The following is a 10,461-nucleotide window of genomic DNA, read 5'->3' as shown; positions in this document are numbered from 1 at the left end:
CCCTTCCACCCTCCAGCAAACAAAATCAAGAGTCCACATCACAAGGAGTTTTCCACCTCTTTGTTCCTCTCTGGAAAGAAGATGATCTCTTCTCTCCAAGAAAATAAAAAGGAAATTCTCTGAAACGCTTCAGATTGGGATTCCATTTCCTGATCCAGGTACAAATGTTTAAAAGATAAATTACAATATAGGTGCAGAAAATCCCAGCCTTTACCTACAATTATCTTTGAATGTGCTATAGCCATGCACGTACCATTAATATGTCCTAAGCTCGTCCAAGTCAGCTTCTGGTCAAAGAACTTCCACGGCCATTATTTATTCAACAGTATCCAAAACAGCTTTGTTGTTCTTGTTTTCTGCAAGGTTTGGGTTCTTTTGTTTGTTTGGGGTGTTTTTTCCAACAAGGCAACATCACTCATCCCACTTTGTCCCTGTGTTTTCTATTTTCATTCCTCCTTCTTTCCTAATGCACTCAAACGTTGACCTTGAGTAAATGCTGCCCTTTGGACCACAAATGGATGCTCATTCTAAGGTGTGCATGCCTCACTAGAGTCACTGTTTCCATGGTATACTGTCTATTATGGGGCTGAAAATTGAGCCATGGAGAAGTGAGTTCATTTCCAGACCCAAAGGGTGACCCAGGTCTATAGTCTCAGGGATTCTGATCAGTAAGCCTGCTCTTCTTATCATTTTGAGTTTTGTTTCACCTTTTTTTCCTACTCTATCCAGGACGCTCTAATACGATCCCTTTCAGAATTGCTGGTAGTGTTAGCCAGGCACGATATAGTGCTGCTAAATTGACTCTTGTTTGCATAGTCCATTAGACTAGCTGTTTCTATGCAGCCCCTATTTTCTTTACTCTTCTTTCCTCCAGACAAGAGGAGACTAATGGTTGCACCTTAGAGGGCTGCTGACAATCTAGTCACGAAAATAGGATGTAAAACATTGTCCTTGTGGACTCGGTTATGTCCTTTGAGCTCAGTGTCGGCCAAAACCCCAGTCCTGAGCCCCAGGGTGCATAACAGCTTTTTGAAGAAGGTATAGTTGTGCCCACTTTATAGCTAAGAAAACTAACTGGGTATAAACGTTCTATACCCTAGTGGTGCAGTAGCTAAAGTACTTGGTTGCTAACTGAAAGGTCTGCTGTTCGAACTCAGCAGCCAGTCTGTAAGAGAAAGATGTGACTGTCTGTTTCAGTGAAGAGTTACAAACTTGTAAGCCCTGTGAGGAGGGTCTTTCGCTCACACTGTGCATGCCATAGGACCTGGGTCACTGAGACCTACCTATCCCAACCTTTCTAGAGCTGACTCATTTAACAAGTCAACTAACAAACAAAAACTGTGTAGTGGTTGTTGCTGTGAGTTCACTCAGTCTGAGCAGCTGGAGAACAAGGGTGCGGTTGGCACAAGAGCAGGCAGTGTTTCGTTCTATGGCACATCGGGCAGCTCTGAGTCAGAGCCAGCTTGATGGCATCTAACAACAGCAACAAGCAGGTTGAGCACCGAAAAGCAGCATTAACCACATGACGCGCATACTCACTGCTCCCTCTGCAGCTGGTTGGAGACGGACCTGCTAGTGCTTTTTTTGACAACAGCTTAGACGTGGGGCACGTAAATGCAATCATTTTTTTATGTATGGGGACTCAAGGAATAAAAGATGATTACCAATATAGTCTGGTTGCATCTGTTAGGTGGAAACTAAGATGGTGATGGTCCATCTAGAATCATTTTTATACTTTTCTCATTCTCTGATAATTGAAAGTAAAGCTTTCACTTGCAGAATTGCTCTGAGAGAGAATAGTTTTACTCAAAGCTCTGTTTTACAGGAACACGTAATCTGCTGCTTCCTGGAAAATGGATTGTAGAGGGCTAAAAATGAAAGTTCTATTACGATGTTATTGCTGATGATCAGAGGAAGAAAGGATAAGAGTTTAAATTGCGGGAAATAACAACAGAGGCAAAGAAAAGTGAGTGTATATAAGTAATATTTTGGAAAAAGAAGTAATAATTCTTGCTGATGAATTAGATGTAAGAGGAAGAGATATAACATTTAAATAGAGTAAACCATAATTTGAAAAAAAAATTGTTTCAGCATTAACTAAACAATCCACTGTGCTAAAGTATCTTGAGATGAGGGACATAGTGATTGCCTTGCCTTGCAAAATACCTGCACTGAAAAGGTCCAACCGACATCTAGGTCACTATGCGTTACATAGTCCACAAGGATGATGTTCTAGAACCTATTTTAGTAATTAACAACTGGACTCTTAAAAGCTTGTGAGCAATCATCTAAGATGTAACTATTGATATTGTCTCATCTGGAGCAAAGTAGAAAATCAAAGAATCAAGGAGCTCATTAGTCTCATGGACTAATGGACCATGTAAACCACACTCTCTACTACTCTGAGACCAGAAGAAGTCGGTGGTGCCGAGCTACCAGTACAGATTGCTCCGGTCAGGATCACAATAGAAGGTCTTGGACAGAAGAGGGGAGGAAATGTAGAACAAAATTCCAAATAATAAAACAGACCAGGTTCACTGGTCTCATAAAGATTGGCAAAAACCCCTGACTGTGGTCCTTAGCACCTTTCAAAACTGAAACTAAACATACTTCAAATCTCAACGCTCAGCCAAACAACAGGTAAGTCTATAAAGTGATCATCACACCTAGGAGAAATGTACTCCTCCGTTGAGCAACCATATAAGACTATAAGGGTAGCGGAGCCCGGGGGGCATAGTGAGTCTTTCACCTCGGGCTGCTAACTGCAAGATTAGCAGTTCAAACCCACCAGTGCTCCACTGAAGAAAGATGAGGCTTTCTACTCCTGTGTAGAGTTCCCTGTCTTGGGAACCCACAGGAGCAGTTCCATCCCATCCTCTCGGGTCACTATAATCATAATCTACTAATGGCAGTGAATTTGAGCTTATTAGGGCAGCATTTTCCCAAAAGTAAAGTTCAGAAGACCAGAGGAGGCGGGAAAGACAAACCAAAGTGGGCAACCCACTGGGAAGAATGCTGTTACATTGAGAAGATTGCAGCCAATGTCACAAAATAAAATGTGTATAAATTGTTGAATGGAGGACAAATTTACTCTGTCAACTTACTCTCCATGTACCATTGAAAAACTGTCCCGACCATAATTTATAATCAATTATTTTGATTTAATGAAAACCAAATGGCTCTGCTCCAAATTGCTAACAAATTCATAGACCTAAAAAGGATTATTTTTAACCTTCTGCATTTTAAAGTCCGTAAGTAACCTTCACCTGTTATAGAAAATTTTCCTTTAAGTCATTCCTATTCATTAATAGGGAGCATACTTTTTGGGAACCAACATTAGCTAGAAATTCCTCTTAAAAACCAGAGTAAGGAAGAAATGGTTGCTTTAGAAAAGATCCAGTCTTAAAACCTCATCTCAAATGAAAATAGTGTACAGAGATAAAGAAAGAAAACTAATTTCGATATTTTTTATGTCTGACTTCAGTTCACTTTCAAAAAAGATATACATCTTAGTATATGAAACTTAATCCCTAGTCACACGGCTTTAAAGCAGAAAAGAAGGAAAGGGCATTTTAGAAACTAGAAGTTTATGGTTCAAGGACCAGAAAGCCCTCAGAGGATATAAATTTAAACATAGACCAGCAGAATCTTGGGCAACATTATCGAAAATGTGAGTTACTTCTCTCAAGAAGATCATGTGAAATCTAGAAGGAGAACAGACTCAGAGAGGGAAGTTTTTGTACATATTTTATAATTTCCAAACTAGTAATAACTTTGCTAGTGTCTTTTGACTCTCCCTGATGCCATCTACCATTTATAGTGAGTCATACCTACTGGATTTGCAAATGCCAAGCAAATCATTATCGGATTCTTTGGGTAAGTATGGTAGCATTCAAAAATAACTTATTGTATGCTTTATTTAGTTAGTTTATTAGGCGATATATAGGGAAAATAGACATATGTTTAACATTACTTATCCATGCCTTTATTACTTATCCAGTCCCTTTAACAAAGGACTAGTGGAACTAAATCCAATGTCTGAGTGCAGAATTAATTAATGATTGTTTTTTCATTTTAACTCAGAAAGGAATGCCATTGTGCAGTGTGTAATCATCCAAACTCATTCTGCCTTGAGCTGGTCCCAAGCAAGTGATTGAGAGATGGAACTAAAAAAACATTTCTTCCTGTTCAAGAAAAGTTACATTAGGTTACACAGTTTATATAGAATAAGAACAGTTATATAGAATAAGAACCCATAGATTTTCAGACTTTTTTATGACCAGATAGTCAAGCTTTGTCAACAAGACCAAATCAGGAAAAAAATATGTTGATTGTATCCTTTGATTATATCAACCCATAATGATTGGGTAGCTGTTCAAATACAAACATGCTGCAGCTATTTCATGTAATTAATTTGAATTTTTCTCATAAAAATTAGTAGGTGGCATGAATTAACAAATTATTTGATCATGTCAAAAATTGAAGAGGCCTTTAAGTGAGTCACTTTGAAGATTTCTCTCTTGGTAAGGGACATATCGTGTTCAAAAAGACGCCATCTGCAAATTACTGCAAACAATATCATTCCACTTATGTAAAGTAAAAGAACAGGTAAAACTACATACCATTGTCCAGAAATGTATGATTGAGCTACTAGATTATTTTTATTAAAAGCAGGAAGTGATTCCTATAAAAAAACGGAGATAGTTCAGTTGGAGAGACAGAGAATAGTCATTGGGGTGGAGAATGAAAGGAGCTTCTAGGTAATCTTGGTGGTCGTTACAATGGGGCTTTCTGTACAATTATTTATTAGGTTGTGTATTTATCTAGGAGCCTACATGGCATAGTGGTTATGAGTTGGGCTGCTAACTGCAAGGTCTGCTGTTCAAAACTACCAGCTGCTCTCAGGGACAAAGATGAGCTTTGTATCCCAGAAAGAGTTACAGTCCCGGTAACTCCCAGGGTGCCTTCTACCCTGCCCTATTGGAGCCCTATAAGTTGGCCTCGACTTGATGGCAGTAAGTTTGGTTTTGAGTTTTAATCTTTATCTAATGTATGTTTTCAGACACCTCACGATAAGAAAACTTCTGTCTGCCACCAATATTCGGTAATGTCTGGTCTTTTCAATCAGGATAGTATTCCAAGTCACAAAGACCCTAATGTCCAAGAGAGTCCAACACTACTCAACCCCACATCATCCTCACAGTTCTGTCAGAACCCATTGTGCAGTCACAATATCAATTCATTCTGCTTGAGGTGTTCCTCTTACATTGACCCTCTACTTTTCCAAACATAATATCCTTTTCCAGGGCCTGAAAAGAACATGTCCAAAAGTCTGACCTCTAGGAAGCATTCTGATGGTACTTCGCCCACGACAGATTTGTTTGTTCTTCTGGCAGTCAAGGTACTTTCAATATTCCTCACTAATCCCAGAATTCAAATACAGCAATTCTTCTCTGGTCTACCTTATTGTCCAGTTCTCACATGCACATGAGGCCATTGAAAGTAGCTTCGATCAGGAGGCCCTTAGTCCTCAAAGTGATCGATACCTTTCTTTGCTCTTTAACATTTTAAAGGGGTCTGGGGCAGCAGATTTGCCCAATGCAATATGTATGAGACATAGTTAATTCTTTAATGTATATTCCCTGGAGTGGTTAAGTACAGGGTAGATTAAATATTTGGGTCTCTGTTTTCTACGCTGTCATTCAGTATTTGGTGGTTTATTTTTACAGCTACCTATATACATGAAAATCTTCAACACTTTCAACAACTCCAGCACCATCACTGGCTTCGTCCTTCTTGGTTTCCCTTGTACCCAGGAGGCTCAGACTCTCCTCTTTGTGCTCTTCCTTATTGTCTACTGTCTGACCCTCCTGGGGAATGGTTCTATCGTATGTGCTGTGCGCTGGGATCGGAGACTCCACACGCCCATGTACATCCTACTCGCCAATTTCTCCTTCTTGGAAATCTGGTATGTCAACTCCACTGTCCCCAACATGTTGGCCAACTTCCTCTCTGAGACCAAGGTCATCTCTTTCTCTGGGTGCTTTCTCCAATTCTACTTTTTCTTCTCCCTGGGTTCTACGGAATGCTTTTTCTTGGCAGTTATGGCATTTGATCGATACCTTGCCATCTGCCGGCCTCTACACTATCCAACCATTATGACTGGACGTTTTTGCACCCATCTTGTAATCACCTGCTGGGTACTTGGTTTTCTCTGGTTCCTGATTCCTATCAGCATCATCTCCCAGATGTCCTTCTGTGGATCTCGGATTATAGATCACTTCCTGTGTGATCCAGGTCCTCTGTTAGCTCTCACTTGTATCAGAGCCCCAGCAATAGAGTTGACTAGCTCTACCTTGAGTTCTCTACTTTTATTTATTCCCTTTATCTTCATCATGGGCTCCTATACATTGGTCCTGAGAGCTGTGTTGAAAGTCCCTTCAGCAGCTGGACGAAGGAAAGCCTTCTCCACCTGTGGATCTCATCTGGCTGTGGTTTCACTCTTCTACGGCTCAGTGATGGTCATGTACATAAGCCCAACATCTGAGCATGAAGCTGGAATGCAGAAGATTGTCACCCTGTTTTATTCCGTTTTGACTCCACTCATTAACCCTGTGATATACAGTCTGAGGAACAAAGACATGAAACAAGCAGTGAAAAAACTATTGGGTTGTGATAGTTAGGTTTTATGTGCCAACATGGCTCCTGTAGGAATTTAGACTGTCAATCAGGTCACAACTTGATTGGAAGGTGACCAAGATAAAGAGCTTTCTGAGGCTGCCCCCCCACCCCCTTTTCTCTTTCGCCCTAGAGGTAAGCCATACTCTCCCTGTGCTTTGCCTTCCTGCTAACTAGTCAAGAGGAGCCATGCTGAAACCTGAGCAAGCCCTGTGATGTGGCCACCACCATTGGATCCACACGACTCTGCACACCGGCCTGTGATCTCCTGCATTCTGCATCATTGCATGGGGTTGCATGAGTCTGAAGAGGGATTTGTGGACTAGTATCAGACTTATGGACTTGATCTGGACTGGGCTGGGATATTTTCCTGCTTTATAATTACTTCTTTATATAAAGCTCTCTCTTATACATATATGAGTGTCACTGGATTTTTTTTCTCTAGTCAACCCAGCCTAACACAAGGGCACATGAAATGAAAGTCTTAGTTAAAATGATATCAAGACAAGGAAAATTGCTGACATTTTTTGGTTAAAAAGAAAGCTAACGTATCATTCAGAAATCCATTCATACTTTTGTTGTTGTTGTTGTTATATACCATGGTACTTTTTTATACTTCCTAGAATCTATAGGACTACAAAGGATCTCAAAAATAAACTTCAACTCTTTAGTTTTAAAAGTTATAGATCTATAGTTTGAAATTTTGGGTACTTTATACAAGATCTTAAGGAGCCCTGGTGGCATAGTGATTACACTTGTTAACCACAAAGTCAACAGTTCAAAACTACCAAGCAGCTCCACAGGAGAAAGACAAAGCTTTTTGCTCCCTTCTGGTCCCATAAAGAGTTAGTCTCTGACACGCACAGAGGCAGTTCTCCCTGTTCTATACGGTCACACTGAGTCAGAACGAACTCGACGGCAGGGAGTTTCTGAGTTTAGGATACAAGGTTATAACTGTATGGCAAAATGAAATGTTTCTATTAAAACGTTTTGTCTTTACTCAACAACAAATTGTATTTATTTTTCCGATTAAACTTATATTTCAGTTGTCCAGATAGCTCTCATGTTTTCATTTGTCATCATAGAGAAATGGTTTAATGTATTTGATAAATAGAACCATCTTGAGATCAATTTGAAAAATACCATATGGGAAGTATATGCCAATAAAACTATTAAAGAAAAGAAAGAAAAATACCATCAACACTACAAAAAAGATTACAATTATTAGACAAAACTACAAAGCAACAGTTTTTACACATATGAAAAACATTCTATTAGAAAAAAACAAATGGAAAAGTCTAGAAAAATAATTTGGGGTGTGGAAATTGGCTTTCATATCCATTACTAGTAGACAATAAACTGGTACAATACCAGTGAAGGACATTTTTCCAGTAACTTTTAAATTTTAAAGGACAATCCCTTAGGCCTAGCAACACATTCCACTTTTAGATATTAATTTAACTGATATATAACTACATACAAAATATACTTATGTACAAGAATATTCATTATAACCTATTTCTAACATCAAGAAACTGGACAATCTGAATTTGCATTAATTAAACACTGGTCGAACTATTGCATTCTACTGCATGGAGTATTACATAGCTTTTACAAATGAGGAGGATGTACATGACACTTGATCATGAAACTGTCCTCATGGTATGTAATCATCGGTAAAACCAGCTGCAGAGAGCAGCCTCTCCAACTATCTTTCATGTGACTAAAACGTTGATAGCTGTGCATATATTTATGTTTACAAATACATGGGGTATTTCTTGAAGAAAGGAGAAGCTGGTAGCAATGATTTCTTATAGAAAAGAGAATTGTGTCACTGGGGATAAGAAGAGAAGATTTCTTTTCACTGTATAAAGCTTTGTATGTTTTATATATGTTTTCATGGGTGTGAATTGCTTAAAATCGCCAATTAAAAAAAATTTTAAAGACTATCTCACTATGACCTTTGAGCCAGGAAACATTTCTTCATAATTCCTTAAATCACTGGAAAACTAGAAATAGACCTAATTATTGATAGGAAATGGACAAAGAATCTGACAGCCTCTTGGTATTACCTTACCAAACACTTATTCTGTTGGGGCAAAACGGGGAATATCTTCCTGTTCTGGGAACCTGTGACAGTAAATAAATTATGAAAAATTGAAGCTGTTTATTTTTAATCATGGATTTATCATTATCCTCTATAACCATAAAGTCATTGAAAAACAAACACCATTATTATTCTGAGCTAAAAGCAGAACCGTATATAAAAGGCAAAAGGTCCATTTCCTTCCTTTGTGGCGTTCACATATAAGTGGTAAATGGAGTGAGATCTGTTCTAAATAAACTTTGCAGAATAATACTAAGAATTTGTAAGGGTGCTAATGAGAAAACAGCCCACGTATAACCAGGGGTTTCTAAGGGTAATAAAACATGTCAAATTCTGAAAAAAATACATGCATTATAACCACCTGCAGATCATTTCTATTTGTGAGTTCACATACACTGTAATACGTAGATTAAAAGTTTTCCTAGAACATCATGGTTGACAGTTAACCTCATGACGTCTTGGTTATATGTTGGCTTGCTAAACGTAAAGGCAGCTGCTCAAAACCACCAACCCCCTCGTGGAAGGAAGATGGGGCTTTCTACTCCCTCAGAGAATTGTAGTCTCAGAAACTCACAGAAATTTTCAAACAGTCAAAAATTGCACAAAAAGATGCTAAACCTCATAAATTTCCACCAGTGACCCATTTCAGTTCAATCTATGCTGAGTCATAGTGAACCGATATGAATCAGGCAGATCTCTGCCCTATCGGATTTTTGATAGCTGATTGTTTTGTTGTTGTTGAAGTAGATAGCCAGCCTTTATTCTGAGGCACCTCAGGGTAAATGCAAACCTCCAACCTTTTGGTTAGCAACTGAGAGCCTTGATTGCACCACTCAGAGATTTCCCTAATAAGTCACTAGGGAAAATGAAACTCAAAACCACAAGTATTACCAGGATATGAAGAAATTAGAGCCCCTGTGCATTCCTGATGGGATGTAAAAGGTGAGATTGCTGTGGGAAACCGTCAACAGTGTAGCAGGTCTGTAAAAGTTAACCAGATAATTACCATATGATCTGGTAATCCCATTTGTAAGTATGTACTCAAACAAATTTAAAAGATAACTCATGTAGGGGCTGAATTATAAAAACATCTTGGACTTAATCAAACACCTTAAAGAATGAGTTGCTGGTTCTTGGGAATTAAGGCCATAGTCTCAGGAGGCAAAGCCAACTGGCGTAACATAGTTCACAAAGATGATGTTCTCTATCCTATATTAGTGAGCAGTGGTTAGGGTCTTAAAAGCACACAAGCCACCATCTAAGGTGGGACAATTGATGTTTCCCCATTCAGAGGAAAGAAAAATGATGAAAATCTAGACATATGGACCACTCTCATTTACTTCTTCAATTATTGTCGCTGCCCATATAATTATAACACATATGCATATGTATATTTTCACACACTAATATTTATAAACTCAGATGCACATATTCACATATACATCCTCATAAATTTGAATTTTACAAATTTTCTTAAAATATGGAAGCATAATTTGTAAACATATTTATACCTTACTTTCTTTATTTCATGCTCCAAAGATGGATTCCTTCAAAGTCAAATATTACACATCTTAATGAATTCTTCTCATTAGCTATTTAATATTTCCTCATTTACTTATTTCCCTATTTAAATGTATTAACTTTATTTCCTCTCTGTTTGTCCCTATAAAAAAAGA

At 38.4% G+C, this 10,461-nt stretch overlaps 1 protein-coding gene across 1 annotated transcript; it reads left to right on the top strand.

Moving 5' to 3' along the window:
• Window positions 1-5,679: 5,679 nt before the first annotated feature.
• Window positions 5,680-6,683, top strand: LOC101663469 (olfactory receptor 11G2-like). Its single transcript, XM_004698865.2, has one exon. It carries the CDS (start codon window positions 5,742-5,744, stop codon window positions 6,681-6,683), a length of 942 nt encoding a protein of 313 aa, XP_004698922.1. The 5' UTR covers window positions 5,680-5,741.
• Window positions 6,684-10,461: the final 3,778 nt, after the last annotated feature.

Source organism: Echinops telfairi, unplaced genomic scaffold, assembly GCF_000313985.2.
Source record: "Echinops telfairi isolate 266 unplaced genomic scaffold, ASM31398v2 ScPeMD7_18;HRSCAF=68, whole genome shotgun sequence".
In the NCBI taxonomy this organism is placed as follows: domain Eukaryota; kingdom Metazoa; phylum Chordata; class Mammalia; order Afrosoricida; family Tenrecidae; genus Echinops; species Echinops telfairi.
This window is presented reverse-complemented; position numbering and strand designations above follow the sequence as displayed.